At 38.1% G+C, this 21,463-nt stretch overlaps 1 protein-coding gene across 1 annotated transcript in view; it reads left to right on the plus strand.

Moving 5' to 3' along the window:
• DNAH14 (dynein axonemal heavy chain 14) overlaps positions 1–21,463 on the plus strand; it is a 367,193-nt gene that overhangs the window by 210,289 nt on the left and 135,441 nt on the right. The window contains exons 53-56 of the mRNA XM_049777552.1: positions 3,321–3,518; positions 5,781–5,942; positions 8,375–8,566; positions 11,160–11,341. Coding sequence (XP_049633509.1) covers positions 3,321–3,518; positions 5,781–5,942; positions 8,375–8,566; positions 11,160–11,341 — 734 coding nt within the window. The remainder of the gene's footprint in view (positions 1–3,320; positions 3,519–5,780; positions 5,943–8,374; positions 8,567–11,159; positions 11,342–21,463) is intronic.

Raw genomic sequence — 21,463 nt, forward strand, 5'->3', positions numbered from 1 at the left:
ATAATCTTGAAACAGTCATGCCTCATAGTAAGTCATACACAAAAGACTTCACTTTGTCTGATTCCATATAATGATTTAAAAGCTGTTCCATGTTAATTTTAATCACCTTTTACCTTTTCCTGGAGAATGATCCATGTACATTGGAAAAGAATGTGTATCCAGGTTTCTGAGGATAGAGTGCCCTATATATATCTACTAGGCCTCTTTCATCCATTTCTCTTTGCAGGTCTAGTATATTTTTGTTGGGTTTCCATTTGGTTGACCTATCAAGTGTTGACAAGCCTGTGTTGAGGTCTCCCACAATTATTGTGTTATTATTGATATCCTTCTTCAGATTTGTCAACAATTGTATTAAATACTTTGCTGGACCCTCATTCGGTGCGTATATGTTTAGGAGAGTGATTTCTTCTTGCTGTACAAATCCCTTGATTAGTACATAATATCCATCTTTGTCCCTTACAACTTTTCTGAGTATAAAGTTTGTGTCATCTGATATTAGTATGGCCACCCCCGCTTTTTTAAGGGTGTTGTTTGCTTGAATGATTTTCCTCCAGCCTTTGATTTTGAGTCTATGTTTATTCTGACTATTCAGGTGAGTTTCTTGTAGACAGCAGAAGGTTGGCTTCAGTTTTTTGATCCATTTCGCCACTCTGTGCCTCTTAACTGGTGCATTTAGTCCATTGACATTGAGAGAAATAATTGTCATGGGATTTATTGTCATCTTTGTGTAGAAGTTTGGTGTGTTTTTTGTTCTGTCTTGTTTTTAGAGTAGATCTTTCAGTTTTTCTTTTAAGGCTGGTTTTGAGTCTGCAAAGATTTTGAGCTGTTGTTTATCTGTGAAGCCGTGTATACATCCGTCAAACCTGAAACTTAGTTTTGCTGGGTGCAATATTCTTGGCGAAGCATTTATTTCATTGAGTTTTGCCACTACGTCCCACCACTGCCTTCTGGCCTTGAGTGTTTCTGGTGACAGGTCTGCTGTAAATTTCAAGGATGCTCCGTGGAATGTAATTTCCCTTTTCGATCTTGCTGCTTGCAGTATTCTATCTCTATCGGTGGGTTTCATCATGGTGACTAGGATGTGTCTTGGGGTGTTTCTACTGGGGTCTTTTTTAGCTGGTACTCTTCGGGCATGCAGGATTTGGTCACATGTTTTCTTTAGCTCTGGTAGTTTCTCTGTGATGATGTTCTTAACCATTGATTCTTCCTGAAGATTTTCTTCTTGGGTCTCTGGAACTCCAATGATTCTGAAGTTGTTTCTGTTGAGCTTATCAAAGACTTCTATTTTCATCTTCTCATATTCTTTGAGTAAATTTTCCATTGTCTGATCATTTGATTTGAGGCTTTTTTCTAATCTCTTCTGCTGTGTAAAGTTGTTATGCATCTCGTCTTCTAAAGCACTAATTCTATCCTCAGCTGCTGTTAACCTGTTGGAAAACTCATCCATTATGTTCTTCAATTCGTCTATTGAGTTTTTCAGACCTGTTATCTGATCTGATATTTCAGTTTGGAGTTTTCTGATTTCTATCTTCATATTCTCTTGATTTTTATTAGTGCTCTGATTTATACTTTCTTTGATATCTGTTAGCAACCTCCATATTTCGTCTCTAAACTCCATTTCTGAAAGACTGCTTAGGTAGTTGGTCGTTGTTGGGTCATCAGAGTTTCCATCTTCATTCTCTATGGTTGAAGTTGGTCTGCGTAGTCTCCCCATTGTCTCGCTTACGCTGTGGGTTTTTCTACGTGTTGTGGTGGTACTCATTGGCGAGGTGGAGTACGCGGCCGCGAAGCGCAGCGGAGCGGCCGCGCTCCGGCCCCCAAACACTCACCTCAGCCGAGGCAAGCCGTCAGGGGATGCCTGGGGAGGCCCCCAAGTGTCTGCCAAGCAAAGGAAACCAGCACAATCCACAACTCCAACAGAAAACACAGCCTCAGCGAGACACGCCTTGAAGAGATTAATGCTGAAGGTGGTCAAAGTTCCCAGGTTGATGCAGGCTGGGGGAGGTCCCAAAATATCTGCCGGGCCTAGGGGTCCAGCAGTCAGCCTGATCCGCAACTCCGGCCCCCAAACACTCACCTCAGCCGAGGCAAGCCGTCAGGGGATGCCTGGGGAGGCCCCCAAGTGTCTGCCAAGCAAAGGAAACCAGCACAATCCACAACTCCAACAGAAAACACAGCCTCAGCGAGACACGCCTTGAAGAGATTAATGCTGAAGGTGGTCAAAGTTCCCAGGTTGATGCAGGCTGGGGGAGGTCCCAAAATATCTGCCGGGCCTAGGGGTCCAGCAGTCAGCCTGATCCGCAACTCCGGCCCCCAAACACTCACCTCAGCCGAGGCAAGCCGTCAGGAGATGCCTGGGGAGGCCCCCAAGTGTCTGCCAAGCAAAGGAAACCAGCACAATCCACAACTCCAACAGAAAACACAGCCTCAGCGAGACACGCCTCAGCCGAGGCAAGCCATCAGGGGATGCCTGGGGAGGCCCCCAAGTGTCTGCCAAGCAAAGGAAACCAGCACAATCCACAACTCCAACAGAAAACACAGCCTCAGCGAGACACGCCTCAGCCGAGGCAAGCCGTCAGGGGATGCCTGGGGAGGCCCCCAAGTGTCTGCCAAGCAAAGGAAACCAGCACAATCCACAACTCCAACAGAAAACACAGCCTCAGCGAGACACGCCTCAGCCGAGGCAAGCCGTCAGGGGATGCCTGGGGAGGCCCCCAAGTGTCTGCCAAGCAAAGGAAACCAGCACAATCCACAACTCCAACAGAAAACACAGCCTCAGCGAGACACGCCTCAGCCGAGGCAAGCCGTCAGGGGATGCCTGGGGAGGCCCCCAAGTGTCTGCCAAGCAAAGGAACCACCTTTTACCTTTTCGTTGCTCTCATAGATTTCAACAGACTATCAAAAGAAAAAAAAAGATTTATTTTTAATATGGGTGAATATCTTTAAAATGTTTTGTTTTGTTTGGAGGCCACAACTGGTGGTACTCAGTGTTTATTCATGGCTCTGCACTCACAGGTCACTATTGGGTGGCTGGGGGGGACTATATAAGGTGGCAGAGATAAAACCTGGGTATGCTGTGTGCAAGGCCAGCACCTACCCCCAGCACTATCACTCTGACCCTACCTTAAAAAAAATCTTTAAAAAAAAAAATCTTGGATAAAATACATGGATGTGTTTAATGTCAGTCCCAAAAAGTTTATGAAAATAGTCTGTTATATGTTAATTCTCTAAATTTTTAGCACATCTAAACAGAAAATTATGTATTAAAATATTTCTAGAGCATTTAGAGGACTCATATGTTGAATTATTTTCCTCTAAAGATTGGAGTCAATGGATGTGGAAAAGAAACTTGTGCAAAACTGGCCTGTCATTTGAAAGAATACAAAACCCACCAAATCTCTGTAACTCACAATTTTGCCTACACACAATTCAGAGAAGATTTTAAAAGAGCGTTTGTTCAAGCAGGACTAGAAGGAAAACAAACAGTTTTGATAATTGCTTATTTAAACATGACAGTCGTAAGTACTTCTTGTCTTTATTATTTTCTACTGTCTAATTTTTTTATTTTTTTAATGTTAAATTTAAGTAACCTTCCACCGCAAAATCTGTTTATTTCCTGTTGTTCTATCACATCAACGCTTTTTTCAGCCTTCATTCTTATCCATAAGCTAAAAACATAACATGCCATAGTTTTACATAAGCATGACTACCAAAATAATTCTCATATTTCTCTGTAATCATTTTTGTTCACCAGGAGAAAGTTATTCATCAATGCAGCTTAATTTCTCCATCTTCATAATCTGTTTTTCTTTTTAATCTACCATCTGTCTATAGTACTTAATTATGCCATCTATAGAGTATTGACACACCACCTCAAGATCTTCCTAGGAGGGGCCCGGAGAGATAGCACAGCGGCGTTTGCCTTGCAAGCAGCCAATCCAGGACCAAAGGTGGTTGGTTCAAATCCCGGTGTCCCATATGGTCCCCGTGCCTGCCAGGAGCTATTTGTGAGCAGACAGCCAGGAGTAACCTCTGAGCACTACCGGGTGTGACCCAAAAACCAAAAAAAAAAAAAAAAATCTTCCTAGGAGAATCTACTTTATATATATATATACATATAGATTTATATATTGATATATATAAATATATATTAAAAATATATAAATATATAAAAATAAATATATATAAATATATACATATATATAAATATATGTAAAGTATATATAAGTATATGTAAAGTGTATATATTTATACTTTAAATATATTTATATATAATATATGTAAGGTATATATAAACAAAAAAAATCACTCAATAATTTTTCTATCTGTAATTCTGCCTAATGTGAATTCTTCAATACACAAAATCTAATTAAAAGCATTCTCTGAGATTGTATTCACATCTTTGTAGCAAAATTTCAAGAGAAACCTCATGTACCATTGCTGCAGAGAGGTGGCTGTGTGTCTCTGTGTTGGTCCACAGTTTCCAAGCTCTTCAATACTTTTCAAGAATAAAAATACTGAAAAGTAAGGATGCTCAGAAGCAGAAATAGAAAGCTAGAAAATTTTATTGAAAAGTATAAAAGAAAAAAACTCCCCAACCAGGAAAGAACTTAGTGTAAGACTTAAAATACCTCTCATTTTGTAGGGGGTGTTTTATAGGAAAATTGAGCTTTTGTGCTTCTTTCATGATAGAATTGTATGAGCATGTTCCTGTTTGCTCCCCGCAAATGTTCTGTTAGCTGAGGCCTGTTATGTTGTTAGTCAAATATCCAGTTTTCTCAATTAGGCCAAAGAGGCTGTCATCCACAAAAATTTTTGTTGTTACTATCTCTCAGTGTCCTGTGAGCCAGTCCAGGACTTGGAGCACAATTAAAATCCATTAACCTTATTTAGGTTTGATCTTGGAAAACTGTATACTTCTCCAGATTCAGAGAGCCTAGGAAGCCAAGAATGTTGAATGTAGAATGAGGATGGCTAAAATGAATTTGACAAGGGGACACTAAGGCTTCCTTTGTCACTATATATGATCCAGACCTATATAGTTACTAGTATTGTTTCAAAGCATAACTCTGTTTTTTGTTGCTAACATTGGGTCATATAGAAGTCTATGTTCTCACCACCAGTTAAAATGTTTCTTCGGTATTGTTATTTTTAGTTCATGTAGTATTCAAATACAATCATAGATTTTTGACATTTTTCTATGAACTGCTAGAAGCATTGTCCTTCACCTTTCACACCTCTTGGCCCTGTGTGTAACACCATTGCTTATCATACTATCAATACCAAATAGTGTTTTATTGTTTGAATACTAGATAAAGTTTATGTTTATTCAGAAAATATATGCCTATGTTTGATCATCTTAAATTATGAGACATGAGTTGGAGACATCCCAGATGGTCCCTCAAGCACCCTGGAACCAGAAGTGGTTCAGAGCAGGAGTAAGCACTGAGCACTCCTAGGTGTTGATTCCAACCTCTAAAAAAATTTATGATTATTCCTTAAAAATGTATTTTATTTCTTCTAAAACACTGTTGTTTTACGAGTTTAATGTGCTTGGAATAAAACATAGTAATATTTTTTGTTTGTTTGGGGACTACAGTCAGTAGTGCTCAGGGCTTACTCCTGGCTTTGAGCTCAAGAATCACTCCTAGTGGGACTTGGGGGACCATATGTGGTTCCAGGGGTTAAACCCCAATGAGCCATGTGCAAGGAAAGAGCTCTACAGACTGTAATATAGCTCCAGCCCTAGGAATAATTCTACCAAATATGTTTCATTGAAGGAGTCATTTTTGGAAGATTTGAACAGCATTATCAATTTGAGGAAAATGCCTGATTTCTTTGACAATGAGGAGCTGGACTCTATTGTCTTAAGAATCCGAACTTTTGCCAAACAATCAGGTTGCAGTGACAACAGGCAATCTTTACTTGCATTCTTCCACAAGGTACGTTCTGTATGGCTTGGCTTTTCCAAATTGTCGTGTAAAATTAAAAGTACTCTTTTCATAATTATGAAGATGAGCATATAATTGAATAACTTTTATAGTATTTTTAATTCACTTCTTAATCTAAATTAACCACCATCCCCCTTACCCACAGGCCCACCATTTATCTAGGTAAAACAATGATTTACAAAGATACAAACCAGACTCTCAATGACTTTTACGAAAACAGTTGAGGGAGACAATGATAAGAGAAATACAACCACACTATTATTTTGCTATGTCCTAACCAATAAGGTTTTTATTTCACCCAAATAGTATCTCAAAAATGCAAGAGACAAGACTTTTTGTTTTCACAGGAACTTTCTTTTTATGAAATCACAAAAACTCTTTAATCATATTGATTATATCCTAGAATTGTTCAGGAGTTGATGAATATGGCTACAAATCAGTCAGAGAAAAAAGATGACATTCAGAATGGACTCAGCAATAAGGAACCTATTAAAGACTAGATCAATAAATTGTCTTTTCTGTGTTTTTAAGGCACAATACCTAACCAATGGGCTTATGAACAAAACATAGCAAAAACAAAACATAACCAAAAGTAAAACATTATATAAGAAAATACCAAAGGTCAAACTATTCCTGGTACCAATTTCTACCTATCATAGATGGTATCATATAGAATTTGACCTTGGCAACCCTCTACTTCTAAAAGATATTTATTTATCTGACACAAAAAGAACAAGAGAAATAGTACAGGGGTTAAGGCAATTAATTGCCCCTGCATGCAGCCCACTTTAGTTCAGTTTCCAACACCAAATATGATGTCCCAGCATTTCCAGAAGTTATCCCTGAACATAGAACCAGGAGTAGGCCCCTAACCACCATCTAGTATGGTCCAAGTCGCCTCCCCTTAAAAAAATATTCAAAAGATGGAGATACATGATCTGGAGAGATAGTACAAGAGTTATGGCCCTTTTCATTCACCCAGCTGATCCTGGTTTAATCTCTGGCTCTAAATATTGTTCTCTTGCATGACCAGAAGTGATCCCTGAGCACAAAGAGTACTGCCAGGTGTAGCACAACCCCTCTGCCTCCCAAAAAAGTTTAGAAATGGAATCTAAGATTGAGAGAAAATGCTGGATGCTTCCATTTGAGTTCTACTTTTAAGTACTATGATAGAAGGAACAGTGATCCTGATAGCCTCTGATGCTTTGTGCCTTGCTACTAACTGATTAATCCAATAGGTATTATAAGTGATAAGGATGAACAAAAATTTATTATTTGGAATATGGAGAATAAATAGAACATTCCAGAAATAAAAATATTTTAAGGGTTACAACATGAAAAATGTTTCACTATTTATTTTGTTAAATACATGTGTGCATTTACCATTCTTATAAAATTGTTTCGAATGTTTTGCAATGATAATAAATAATCAAGGCACTTTAAACTGCTAACACTACTTATCTTCAAATAAGAGTCTGAGAATGGATAGAACAGATCATTTTACTATTTAATTTAAACATTTCTGTTTGGATGTCTTTTTTGTATGAGCAATTTAATTTGCTTTTATAAAATTTTAAAGGAAATATCTAGGTCTTCTTTCAGATTTACTACACTATTTTGAAAATCAGGATGCTCAATACTCAAAGATATTGTGACTTTGGACTAACTGAACTCTTTAAGTTACAAAACATCAAAACCAAAACAGAGGTTTATTGGGCTTGTCAGCAGTGTTGATTTCTCTGAGGGTGACATTTGGAACCACAAAAGGATCCATGACCCATGGCCAATTCTTTCAAAAGCCAGTAACAGAATTATAGCCAAGTCTTATAAGGGAACAAACACAGTCATGCTTCACAGAAACTAACACTTTCTCTAAGACCTAAACAAAATAAATAGGAGCTAAAGCTGCTTAGCTGCCACCTTTCACCTGTAGGTTATTAAAAATTCCCTGGTGTTCTGCCTATACTGTTGGTTCTGCTTTTCTCCATATCTTCCATATTAAATTCATTTCATATTATTCTCAATTTAAGTTTCTAAATGTTTAAATGTACACCACTCCAGAGTAAAGCTGTAGTGTCAGACCCATCACCATCTGATATATTATGCCCTCCTATTCAGAAACTGTATTCAGTCTGTACTGCCACTGGTTTCCCAGTGTTTCTCCTCCTATTCCAACCACTGTAAGCTCAGAGGATAGGATTTCATAGAGAAGAACTTGATTGCTTTCCTTAGAATTCTATAGGACTTGTCCCTTTACTTCTGGAAAAGCTTGGGTTAAGGCAGGAATTCAATGAATAATTGATCAAATTCTATTCCATCTATTAAGGCAATAGTTTAAACAAGTTTTATATGAAATATTAAATATAATATTTTTCCAAAGAGGTGGATGGCATTTACCAACATATATTTTTGTTCATTTTCAGAGAGTATATAAAAATCTTCATATTTTTATATCCATAAGTCCTGTTGATCCTAAATTTCGTTATTGTTGTAAAAAATATTCTTCGATTATAAGTTCCTGTACGATTGATTGGTATGAGAGATGGAATGAACAGGCTCTCCTTCTTATAGCCAACTCTTTCTTAAGTGAATATGTGGATTTTGAGAACAGAGAGGTAAATAAGACTTCTTTTTTTTTTTTTTTTTTTTTGGTTTCTGGGTCACACCCAGCGATGCTCAAGGGTTACTCCTGGCTGTCTGCTCAGAAGTAGCTCCTGGCAGGCACGGGGGACCATATGGGACACCGGGATTCGAACCAACCACCTTTGGTCCTGGATTGGCTGCTTGCAAGGCAAACACCGCTGTGCTATCTCTCCGGGCCCCGAAAGACTTCTTTAAAAATCTAATGCAAATAGGGCCAGAGAAAGAGCAAAGTGGGTAGGGTACTTGCTATGCATAAAGCTAACCCAGGTTTAATCCCAATCAGCTCTCTCTCTCTCTCTCTCTCTCTCTCTCTCTCTCTCTCTCTCTCTCTCTCTCTCTCTCTCTCTCTCTCTCTCTCTCTCTCTCTCTCTCTCAGACACACACATAAAAAGAAAAAAATCTAAAGCAAAAGAAATTTCTAGCTTAACAGAATCTAACAATATGTCTAAATAGGAAGAAAAAAACCTAGATAGGAAAATATTGACAACTCTAGGCAAAAATATATGAAATAGATCATGTATGTTTGTCTTGACTCTTGATTAATTCCCCTCTCTTTTTGCTGGCTAATTTACTCCATTTCAAAGCTTCCTAGGTTTGAAGCGTGAGTCTCTTTACTATTTACTCTTGAACAAAGTCTACAGATTTAGTCTCTTTATTCTTCTGCCCCTATAGGAAAACAGAAGATTTCCATTTTGTATGCTAGATTCCATCTAAGAGGTTGCAATATTTATATATTACTTGTAAATTTCTCTACAGAAGTGTTGTTTAGGGCACGGAGAGATAGCACAGCAGCGTTTGCCTTGCAAGCAGCCGATCCAGGACCAAAGGTGGTTGGTTCAAATCCTGGTGTCCCATATGGTCCCCCGTGCCTGCCAGGAGCTATTTCTGAGCAGACAGCCAGGAGTAACCCCTGAACACTGCCAGGTGTGACCCAAAAAAACAAACAAACAAAAAAAGAAATGTTGTTTACATTTTTCCAACCACACCCTGTGATGCTCTGGAGTTATTTCCAGTGCAGGGCTTGGAACATGAGCTGCTGGGGTCAAACCTGAATTCCTGCTTGCATGCAATGCATGTGCTCAGTCCCCCAACTATCTCTCCATTCTCCATTGCCCTTCTCCCTGCTCTTCTCTTAGCTTTGAAGAAAGTCCTGACTTAGACGTAATTTAGTTATGGTTATAAAACTCTAGTCCAGAAAACTCTAGTTAGCAAACTAGTAAAGCTTGTGCTTATGAGAAGTATAAAAAAGAGTTGTGCACAAATTAGCTCAGAGTTAAAACCATATATAACAATTATACTAAAGTTATTCTTCTGAATATTCCATAGGGTGTAGACAAATATATAAGTTTATTAAGGTATGAACTTGATGTGGGACATAGAAAGGAATTTTCATCTGCATCCAAGTACTTCCAGAATGCAAAGGACAAGAAGATAGAGACATGGCAGCAGGAAGAAACACAAAAGAATTCAAAGCCATCACATGATTCACTAGTTTGCTAACTAGAGTTTACTGAACTAGAGTTTGGTAACCATAACTAAATTACGTCTAAGTCAGGACTTTCTTCAAAGCTATGTGAAGAGCAGGGAAGAGGGTAATGGAGAGATAGTTGGGGGACTGAACATATGCATTGCATGCAAGCAGGAATTCAGGTTTGACCCCAGCAGCTCATGTTCCAAGCCCTGTACTGGAAATAACTCCAGAGCACCAAAGGGTGTGGCTGGAAAAATGTTAACAAAGAAAAACAGAACAAAGAAAGTTACACAGAGTAAACAAAGGTATACTCATTTCCTTTAGATTTTTTAGATTGATGTATGTACCACATACATGTCCTTTGAGCCTTTACATTTATACAGTTTCATTTTAGTTAATAATGCTAAGTATCTTTCTAGTAATACCTATTTTGACAAAGGAAAATTGGAGGGAGAAATATGCCATAACCCTTAGTCATTGTCACTAGAACCCATCCAAATCCTTAGATAAGCTAGAGTCTGATCTGTCACTTTTGCCTCTCCCATCCCATCATTATTTCAACCATTAAAAATCTCATGTTGAGAAGGCCAGAGTAATAGTACAGCAGTAAGGTGTTTGCCTGGCATACAGCCAACACAGGATGAACCCCGGTTCAAATCCCGGCATCCCATATGGTCCCCTGAGCCTGCCAGGAGTGACTTCTGAGTGCAGAGCCAGAAGTAACCCCTGAGCACCACCAGGTGTGACCCAAAAACCAAAAACAAACAAACAAACAAAAAATCAACTCATGTTGAGTCAGAGAAATAGTAGAGTGGATAAGGCACTTGTCTTGCATGTCGTTTACCTAGGTTTAATCTCCGGTACTGTTAACACCACCAGAAGTAATCCCTGAGCTCAGAATCTGGCATAAACCCTAAGTAAGCACAGTCAGATGTAGTCCAAAGAAAACAAGCAAAAGAAATCTGATTTTGTTGATGCTATTCATCCAGGACCCTTTTCTACATCTCCAGATCTCAAACAATAACTAAGTTCTTTACAGAGTTTAATTTTGTTATTTTATGTATATTTGAATTGCTTTCTCTTACTCTTTTCAGGACTTACGAGAAAAACTTGCTCCAACATGTGTGCAAATTTACACAAGTACAAAAGAAATGAGCATAAAATACTTTAAAAGAACTGGAAGAAATTATTTTATCACTCCCAGCACCTACTTACAATTCATGGAAACCTTTGCATACATTCTGAAACAGCAAAAGCAGGAATTGCAAACCAAGAGGTAGGAGAGAGACCATACCAAAAATAAGTATATATTACTATGCTACTTTTATTCACAAAAAGAGACATGGCTGCTATATAGTAACCCAAATTGACCTTTCCAGTGAGGAAAAAAAATTTCAGAAGACAGATAAAGAATCAAGTTAGAACTCTACCGTATCTGGGGCCTGAGAGATAACATAGTGGTAAGTTATTTGCATTGCTTGCAACCAACCCAGGAAGGAGGATGGTTCAATTCCCAGCATCCCATATGATCCCCCAAACCTGCCAGGGGTGATTTCTGAGCCCAGAGCCAGAAGTAACCCCTGAGTGCTACCAAGTGTGACCCCCTCAAAAGCCCCTCCAAAAAAATACTCTCTCTTATCTGTGAACATTCAAAGACTTTCTCCATCAAGGCAAGTCTGATCAAGAAACCCAAATCTTGTGATAGTTGGGAAATATTAGTGCATTTGGCCATACATGGGAAGGTGATAGTACTCAACATAAAGTAGAAAATCACATACTAATCAGAACACAGCAGATGTTGAGAAGTAGTCTGAAGACAACCTTCCAGCAAGATTCACTGAGAGTAGAAATAGTCCCATCACATCTGCTGAAATTTCATGCTCCAGAAGAATTCCATGTTGTTCTGCTAAGACCTACATGAGTCACACTTAAACCTTGCCAACAGGACCCATGTGGAGATGTGGAAAAGTTTCTAGCATGGGTGATGTTGTAGCCTCATCTTTTCACTTGCCACATAACTGGTAAAAAATTAATAGAACAATATCAGTCACTCTAATTATCCTCATTGGGGCTTGAACCAAATTTATTCTGTCTTAAGTAACATTAGATGAGAAAGATTATAACTATGACAGACAAGCTGTTGCACATAGCAATTTATTTTTGTTGCTAAGTGGTATTCCATGATATGGTACACCATAGCTTTTCTGGCTATTCGTCCATGAAAATTGTATTATTTCCAGTTTTGAGCAATTAAAAATAAAATTTCAATAACATTATTTACAAGTTTTTGTGTCACCTTAAATTGTAATTTTTTGATAACTGCTAAGTATGATTACATGGTAAATGCAAGTTTCATTTAATTTTATGAGTTAAGTCAGTTCACTGACTCAGTATTTTGAGGGGGGTCACACCTGGCATTGTTCAAGGATTATTCCTGGCTCTGCACGCAGAAATCATTCCTGGCAGGCTCGGGGAACCATATAGGATGCCAGGAATCGAACCAGGATTTGTCCTGGGTTAGCCACATGCAAAACAAACGCCCTACTGCTGTGCTACCTCTCTGGCCCTGCAAGTTTAAATTTTTAAGAAGATAGCAAATTTTTCAATGGCAGGGAGCTAGGGAGGGAGGCTTAGAGAGAGAGTGTGTGACAGAAAGAGATTCTGAGAGATAATGGTAAAGGGAAGCAGGCACCGGTGATGAATGTGGGTTTGGAACATTGTATGCATAAAACCCTAACATTATAAATCACTAAAGTAAACATTTTAATTCAAAAATGTTATTAAAATTTATTTTATTAAGATATTATAATTTGGGGCCAGAGCAGTGGCGCAAGCCGTAAGGCATCTGCCTTGTGCTGCTAGCCTAGGATGGACCGCGGTTCAATCCCCTGGCGTCCCCAACTCAGGAGAGATTTCTGAGCTCATAGCCAGGAGTAATTCCTGAGCGTGTGGCCCAAAAACAAAAACAAAAACAAGATATCGTGATTTACAAAGTTGTTCATAATAGAATTGTTTCAGATTTACAGTGTTTCAACACCAATGCCACCACCACTGTGAACTTAGTTCCCCTGATATCCTCAAGTTCTCTCCCACCTCCCAATCTCCCCCTTGGCAGGCACATAACAATTTTTTCATATTACTTGCTACAACAAAACTTAAATGAATGGCAAAATAAATTAACATAAGATGAATCAATAAGTCAACTTTTGATCGTTGACTGATATATGATTTTAACCTTTCTTCATCTAGTATAAGGTGTGTATATAAGTATATGTGCCACAAATGAGTATCATATGCAGTCTCTGAGAAGTGTGTCCTGACCTTTAAAGTAGGTCCTGTAATGCTTCATGCAAAACTAGTTTCAAGGTTAAAATTCCTAAACTGTTTCCTGGCCATGAAACACTATTCCATCAAATCTTTTTTTCATAATTATCTTTATTTAAACACCGTGATTACAAATATGATTATACTTGCATGATTACAGTCATGTAAAGAACACCCCCCTTCACCAGTGCTACATTCCCACCACCAATTTCCCAGATCTCCCTCCTCCCCACCCCCCCACACCTGTACTCAAGACAGGCTTTCTACTTCCCTCATTCATTCACATTGTTATGATAGTTTTCGGTGTAGTCATCTCTACAACTGCACTCATCACTCTATGTGGTGAGCTTCATATCATGAGCTGTACCTACCAGCCCTCATTTCTCTTGTCTCTGAGATACTGTTAAAAATGTCTTTCATTTTTCTTAAAAACCCATAGATGAGTGAAACCATTCTGTGTCTTTCTCTCTCCCTCTAACTTACTTCACTCAGCATAATAGATTCCATGTATATCCATGTATAGGAAAATATCATGACTTCATCTCTCCTGACAGCTGCATAGTATTCCATTGTGTATATGTACCACAGTTTCTTTAGCCATTCATCTGTTGAAGGGCATCTTGTTTGTTTCCAGAGTCTGGCTATTGTAAATAGCGCTGCAATGAATATAGGTGTAAGGAAGGGATTTTTGTATTGTATTTTTGTGTTCCTCGGGTATATTCCTAGGAGTGGTATAGCTGGATCGTATGGAAGCTCAATTTCCAGTTTGTGAAGAAATCTCCATATCGCTTTCCATAAAGGTTGTACTAGACGGCATTCCCACCAGCAGTAAAAAAAAGTTCCTTTCTCTCCACATCCCTGCCAGCACTGCTTGTTTTTCTTTTTTTTTTCTTTTTTTTTTTTTTTTGATGTGTGCCAATCTCAGTGGCGTGAGGTGGTACCTCATAGTAGTTTTGATTTACATCTCCCTGACTATTAGTGATGTTGAGCATCTTTTCATGTGCCTTTTGGCCATTTGCCTCTCTTCTTTTTCAAAGTCTGTTCATTTCTTCTCCCCAGTTTTTGATGGGGTTAGTTATTTTTTTCTTGTATAATTCTGGGCACTATCTCCTTTGAGATGCAGAAGCTTCTCAGCTTAATATAGTCCCATATGTTTATCTCTGCTTCCACTTGTTTGGAGAGTGCTGTCTCCTCCTTAAAGATGCCTTTAGTCTCAATGTCCTGGAGTGTTTCACCTAAATGTTGTTCTATATACCTTATAGTTTCAGATCTGATATCAAGGTCTTTAATCCATTTGGATTTTACCTTTGTACATGGTGTTAGCTGGGGTCTGAGTTCGCTTTTTTGCAAGTGGCTAACCAGTTGTGCCAACATCACTTGAATAGGCTTTCCTTGCTCCATTTAGGATTTCTTGCTCCTTTATCAAAATCTAGGTGGTTCTATGTCTGAGGAACATTCTCTAAGTACTCAAGCCTATTCCACTGATCTGAGGGTCTGTCTTTATTCCAATACCATGCTGTTTTTATAACTATTGCTTTATAATACAGCTTAAAATTGGGGAAAGTAATGCCTCCCATATTTCTTTTCCCAAGGAGTGCTTTAGCTATTTGAGGTTGTTTATTGTTCCAAATGAATTTCAGAAGTGTTTGATCCACTTCTTTGAAGAATGTCATGGGTATCTTTAGAGGAATTGTGTTAAATCTGTACAATGCTTCTGGAAGTATTGCCATTTTAATGATGTTGATCCTGCCAATCCATGAGCAGGGTATGTGTTTCCATTTCTGCGTGTCCTCTCTTATTTCTTGGAGCAGTGTTTTATAGTTTTCTTTGTATAGACCCTTCACATCTTTAGTCAGGTTGACTCCAAGATATTTGAGTTTGTGTGGCACTAATATGAATGGGATTGTTCTCTTAATGTCCATTTCTTCCCTATCATTATTAGTGTATAAAAAGGTCATTGATTTTTGTGTGTTAATTTTGTAGCCTGCCACTTTGCTATATGAATTTATTATGTCTAGAAGCCTTTTGGTAGAGTCTTTAGGGTTTTCTAAGTAGAGTATCATGTCATCTGCAAACAGTGAGAGTTTGACTTCTTCCTTTCCTATCTGGATTCCCTTGATATCTTTTTCTTGCCTAATCGCTATAGCAAGTACTTCCAGTACTATGTTGAATAGGAGTGGTGCGAGAGGACAGCATTGTCTTGTACCAGAATTTAGAGGGAAGGCTTTTAGTTTTTCTCCACTGAGGATAATATTTGCCACTGGCTTGTGATAGATGGCTTTAACTATATTGAGAAAGGTTCCTTTTATTCCTATCTTGCTGAGAGTTTTCATCAAGAATGGGCGTTGAACCTTATCAAATGCTTTTTCTGCGTCTATTGTTATGACCATGTGATTTTTATTTTTCTTGTTGTTGATGTTGTGTATTATGTTGATAGATTTACATATGTTAAACCATCCTTGCATTCCTGGTATGAAACCCACTTGATCAAAGTGAATGATCTCCTTGATGAGGCACTGAATCCTGTTCACCAGGATTTTGTTGAGGATCTTTGCATCTGTGTTCATCAGGAATATTGGTCTGTAATTTTCTTTTTTTTGGCAGCATCTCTATCTGGTTTTGGTATTAAGGTCATGTTGGCTTCATAAAAGCTATTTGGAAGTGTTCCTGTTTTTTCGATTTCATAAAAGAGCCTGGCCAGGATTGGTAGTAGTTCCTCTTGAAAGGTTTGAAAGAATTCATTTGTGAATCCATCAGGGCCTGGGCTTTTGTTTTTGGGCAAATTTTTGATTATGGTTTTAATTTCCTCAATAGTGATGGGGGTGTTTAGATATGCTTCATCTTCTTTATTCAACTGTGAAGGTTATATGAGTTCAAAAATTTATCCATTTCGTCCAGGTTCTCATATTTAGTGGCGTAAAGTTTCTCAAAGTATTCTCTGAATACCCTTTGAATCTCTGCAGTATCTGTAGTGATCTCCCCCTTTTCATTTCTAATATGCGTTATCAAGTTTCTCTCTCTCTTTTGCTCTGTGAGTTTTGCCATTGGTCTATCAATCTTGTTTATTTTTTCGAAGAACCAACTTCTGCTTTCATTGATCTTTTGGATTGTTTTTTGGGTTTCCATTTCATTGATTTATGCTCTCAGCTTTGTTATTTTCTTCTGTCTCCCTACTTTTAGTTTCTTTTGTTAGTCATTTTCAAATTTTATAAGCTGCATCATTAAGCTATTCATGTATGCTCCTTCTTCCTTCCTGATGTGTGCTTGCAAAGCTATAAATTTACCTCTCAGTACCGCTTTTGCTGTATCCCTTAGGTTCTGATAGTTTGTGTTTTCATTGTCATTTGTTTCCAGGAAATTTTTGATTTCTTCTTTGATTTCATCTCGGACCCACTGGTTGTTCAGTAGTAGACAATTTCCAGGTGTCAAATATTTTCTTCTGTGTCCCTTTGTAGTTCATATCTAACTTTAAAGCCTTGTGATCTGCAAAGGTAGCCTGAAAAATTTCTATCTTCTTGATTTTATGGAGTATGTTTTATGTGCCAGCATTTGGTCTATCCTGGAGAATGACCCGTGTACGTTGGAAAAGAATGTGTATCCAGATTTCTGAGGATGAAGTGTCCTATATATATATCTACTAAGCCTCTTTCTTCCATTTCTTTTTTCAGGTCTAGTATATTTTTGTTGGGTTTCCATTTGGTTGACCTATCAAGTGTTGACAAGCCTGTATTGAGGTCTCCCACAATTATTGTGTTATTATTGATATCCTTTTTCAGATTTGTCAACAATTGTATCAAATACTTTGCTGGTCCCTCATTGGGTGTGTATATGTTTAGGAGAGTGATTTCTTCCTGCTGTACATATCCCTTGATTAGTACATAATATCCATCTTTGTCTCTTACAACTTTTCTGAGTATAAAGTTTGTGTCATCTGATATTAGTATGGCCACCCCCGCTTTTTTAAGAGTGTTGTTTGCTTGAATGATTTTCCTCCAGCCTTTTATTTTGAGTCTATGTTTATTCTGACTATTCAGGTGTGTTTCTTGTAAGCAGCAGAAGGTTGGCTTCAGTTTTTTGATCCATTTCGCCACTCTGTGCCTCTTAATGGGTGCATTTAGTCCATTAACATTGAGAGAAATAATTGTCATGGGATTTATTGCCATCTTTGTGTAGAAGTTTGGTGTGTTTTTTGTTCTGTCTTGTCTTTAGAATAGATCTTTCAGTTTTTCTTTTAAGGTTGGTTTTGAGTCTGTTAAGTTTTTGAGCTGTTGTTTATCTGTGAAGCCATGTATACTTCCTTCAAACCTGAAAGTGAGTTTTGCCGGTGCAGTATTCTTGGCGAAGCATTTATTTCATTGAATTTTGTCACTATATCCCACCACTGCCTTCTGGCCTTGAGTGTTTCTGGTGACAGGTCTGCTGTAAATTTCAAGGATGCTCCCTGGAATGTAAGTTCCCTTTTTGATCTTGCTGCTTGCAGTATTCTATCTCTATCTGTGGGATTCATCGTGACTAGGATGTGTCTTGGGGTGTTTCTCCTGGGGTCTTTTTTAGCTGGTACTCTTAGAGCATGCAGAATTTGGTCACATTTTCTTTAGCTCTGGTAGTTTCTCTGTGATGATGTTCTTGACTGTTGATTCTTCCTGGAGATTTTCTTCTTGAGTGTCTGGGACTCAAATGATTCTAAAGTTGTTTCTGTTGAGTTTATCAAAGACTTCTATTTTCATCTGCTCATATTCTTTGAGTAATTTTTCCATTGTCTGATTATTTGATTTAAGCTTTTTTCCAATCTCTTCTGCTGTGTAAAGTTGTTATACATCGCATCTGCCAGCACACTAATTCTATCCTCAGTTGCTTTTAACCTGTTGGAAAGCTCATCCATTATGTTCTTCAATTCATCTACTGAGTTTTTCAGACCTGTTATTTGACCTGATATTTCAGTTTGGAGTTTTCTGATTTCTATCTTCATATTCTCTTGATTTTTATTAGTGTTCTGATCTATACTCTCTTTGAGTTCTGTGAGCATCCTCCATATTACTCCATTTCTGAAAGACTGCTTAGGTGGTTGGCCATTGTTGGGTCATCAGAGTTTTCATCTTCATTCTCTATGGCTGAAGTTGGTCTGCGTAGTTTCCCCATTGTCACGCTTATGCTGTGGGTTTTTCTACGTGTTGTGGTGGTATTCATTGGCTAGGTGGAGTGCTTCTATGCTTCGACCCCTTATAGGTGGGCTTAAGGGGGCCAGCAGAGTCAGCTTTATCTGCAACTTTGGTCCGGAAACACTCACCTCAGCCAAGGCAAGCCATCAGGGGATGAATGCCAGAGAAGATCAAAGTTCCCAGGTTGAAGCAAGCTGGGGGAAGCCCCAAAATGTCTGCTGAGCCTAAGGAGCCCAGCAGTCAGCTTTATCCGCAACTCTGGCCTGGAAACACTCACCTCAGCCAAGGCAAGCCATCAGGGGATGAATGCCAGAGAAGATCAAAGTTCCCAGGTTGAAGCAAGCCAAGGGAAGCCCCAAAATGTTTGCTGAACTTAAGGGGCCCAGCAGAGTCTGTCTTATCCACAACTTCAGCCGGGAAAGACACACCTCAGCCGAGGCACGCCCTCAAGGAATTAATCAAGCCTAGCTTTTTTAACTGTAGATCACAATCTCCATATGGTAACTAAAACCAAATATCCAGACACTGATCTTATTCCACGCTGCTCTCACTACGTGGTTTCACTGCCATGGAATCTAAGACCCCTGCAGACAAGTTCACTTGCACCGTTTTTTGCTGACCATGTGATCCCAGGTCCTGCAGCTGCTTTGGGGCTGTGTTCACTGTTATCGTTTTGCGTGCTACTGCTTCTGGTCCAAGCAGAAGCTTGTCCTCCGCAGCTAGGGTGCTCAGTTGCTTCTCTGCCCCTATTCCATCAAATCTTAGTAATAATATACCTAGGTAGAGTATTCTTGGAGAGTCTTTTATTTCATGAAGATTTTGTACTATGTCACTCCATTCACTGCTGGCTTGTAGAGTCTCATTTAATAGATCTGCTGTGAATCTTATGGACTTCACTTTTTATGAATGTAACTCATCTCTCTGCTTTCAATATTCTGTCTCTGTCTTTGGATTTTGTCATTCTAAGTACAATGTATATGTATATTGACATCTTCCTATTTGAGTCTATTTTCACTGGGACCCTTCAGATCTCTTGGATATCAGTGCCTGTATTCCTCAATTCTGTGATATTTGTCTATAACTTCTTTAACAACTGTTTTTTTTTTTTCATTGAATTCTCTGTTCTTCAAAGACTCCGATGATTCTTATATTGTCCTTTGATTCCATGGTGCATTATTTTCTTTTCAAACTTTTCTCACCTTCTGTTGCTTTCTCAAGATTTCTTCCATCTCATCTTGAAATGCCTCAGTCTTTCCTTCAGCTGTTATTATTCTGCTATTCAGATTGATTTTTAATATCACCTACATTAATATCCTCTTCATTTCTGCTTATAGTTTTCTCATTTCAGCTTCTCATTTCAGCTTTCATACTTTCTTGTGCTTTGTTTACTATCTGTGCCATCATGTCTTTGAGACTATTAAACATCCTAACCATGGTTTTACTAAAATTATTGTCTGAGGATTTTTGGTGTTGGTTGAGTTCTCTGTGTTAAGTTTTTGCTAATTGAACTTTGTGGACTTCATGTTTCTTCCCTGTTGGATTTGTTATGTGTCTATGCGGAAGGTGAATTTTCATTATTAGCACCCGTCTTTCCCCCACCCCCTAGGATTCTAAAAGTGAATCTTGAAATTGCTCTTTTCTTCCCTATCTGTCTTCACCCAGTGATAAAATATCATTATGAACTGTGAAATTCACATCTCAGGAGCTGTAATTCACACAGCAGGTGTGTGTAACAGGTATAATTCACACCTCAGTGGATGTAGATTCATTGAAATGACAAAAGTTTTATCTGGATCCTGAAGTTTAATCTCATTTGATGAGGGTATGACAGTGAGCAAAAGTTCAGGAGCTGTGGGCTGGTTAAAATATCCAAGAAATATTTTGTTAAAGAAAACACACTTTTATTCCATGGCTTTACTATTTTGCATCTTCACCAGTGTATGACATAAAGTGTTTCTCTGAGTTCTTGAGAACATTGTGTATTGCCAGTATTTTTTATTTTGTATTATAACAACTCAATTTGGACTTTTCTACTGGTTAGTGATGCTACACACCATTCCATCTGATTGTTTCACATCTATATATCCTTTCAGCTAAATATATATTTATTTTTCACATTTTATAAATACATTGTGCTTTATATTTGCTGAGTTTTAAGATATCTTAATATATTCTGGGTTTGTGTCAGTAAGTAAATTTTAAAAACTTATTCCAGATGATAGCTGTGCTTTCATCCAGTTTTGCACAAGTGAAAGATTTTAAGTTTGCTGAATTTAAATATATTAGTCTTATTCTATTATTGGTTATGTTTCTCTTATCCTAAGAACTCTTCAATACACTCTAGATCCTAAAGAATTTTCTCCTGTGTTTTCTTATAAATTGTTGTAATTTCATCTTTTACATTCATTTCTATATTGATTTTGTTTTTGTTTTTGTTTTTGAGTCATACCCAGTGATGGCCAGGGGTTACTCCTGCCTATGCACCCAGAAATCACTCCTGGATTGGAAGACCATATGAGATGCCAGGAGATGCACCATGGTCCATCCTAGGTCAGCTGCTTGCAAGGCAAATGCCCTACCACTGAGCCACCACTCTGGCCCCTCTATATTACTTTTTGAATAAATTTTAGTCTTAGGCTTGAGGTTTGTTCTAAAAACAAATGCTCCAGCACCAGATTATTTTAAAATTATATTTATGGCATATGTACCTTTTCAAAAATAAGTTAGACATATTTATGTGTGTGTATTTCTTTATGCTGTTAGCAATAATTTTCATAGATCTGCCATGTCTATCTTTATGCTACTATCAGATGTTCTTTATTATTGCTGTAACATAATCCTAATTTCAATCAGGTGGAGTTCTTTCTCTGTTTTATTCTTTTTTCCAAGTGAGTTTTATTAGTCTAGTTCATTTT

Source organism: Suncus etruscus, chromosome 7, assembly GCF_024139225.1.
Source record: "Suncus etruscus isolate mSunEtr1 chromosome 7, mSunEtr1.pri.cur, whole genome shotgun sequence".
Taxonomy (NCBI): Eukaryota; Metazoa; Chordata; class Mammalia; order Eulipotyphla; family Soricidae; genus Suncus; species Suncus etruscus.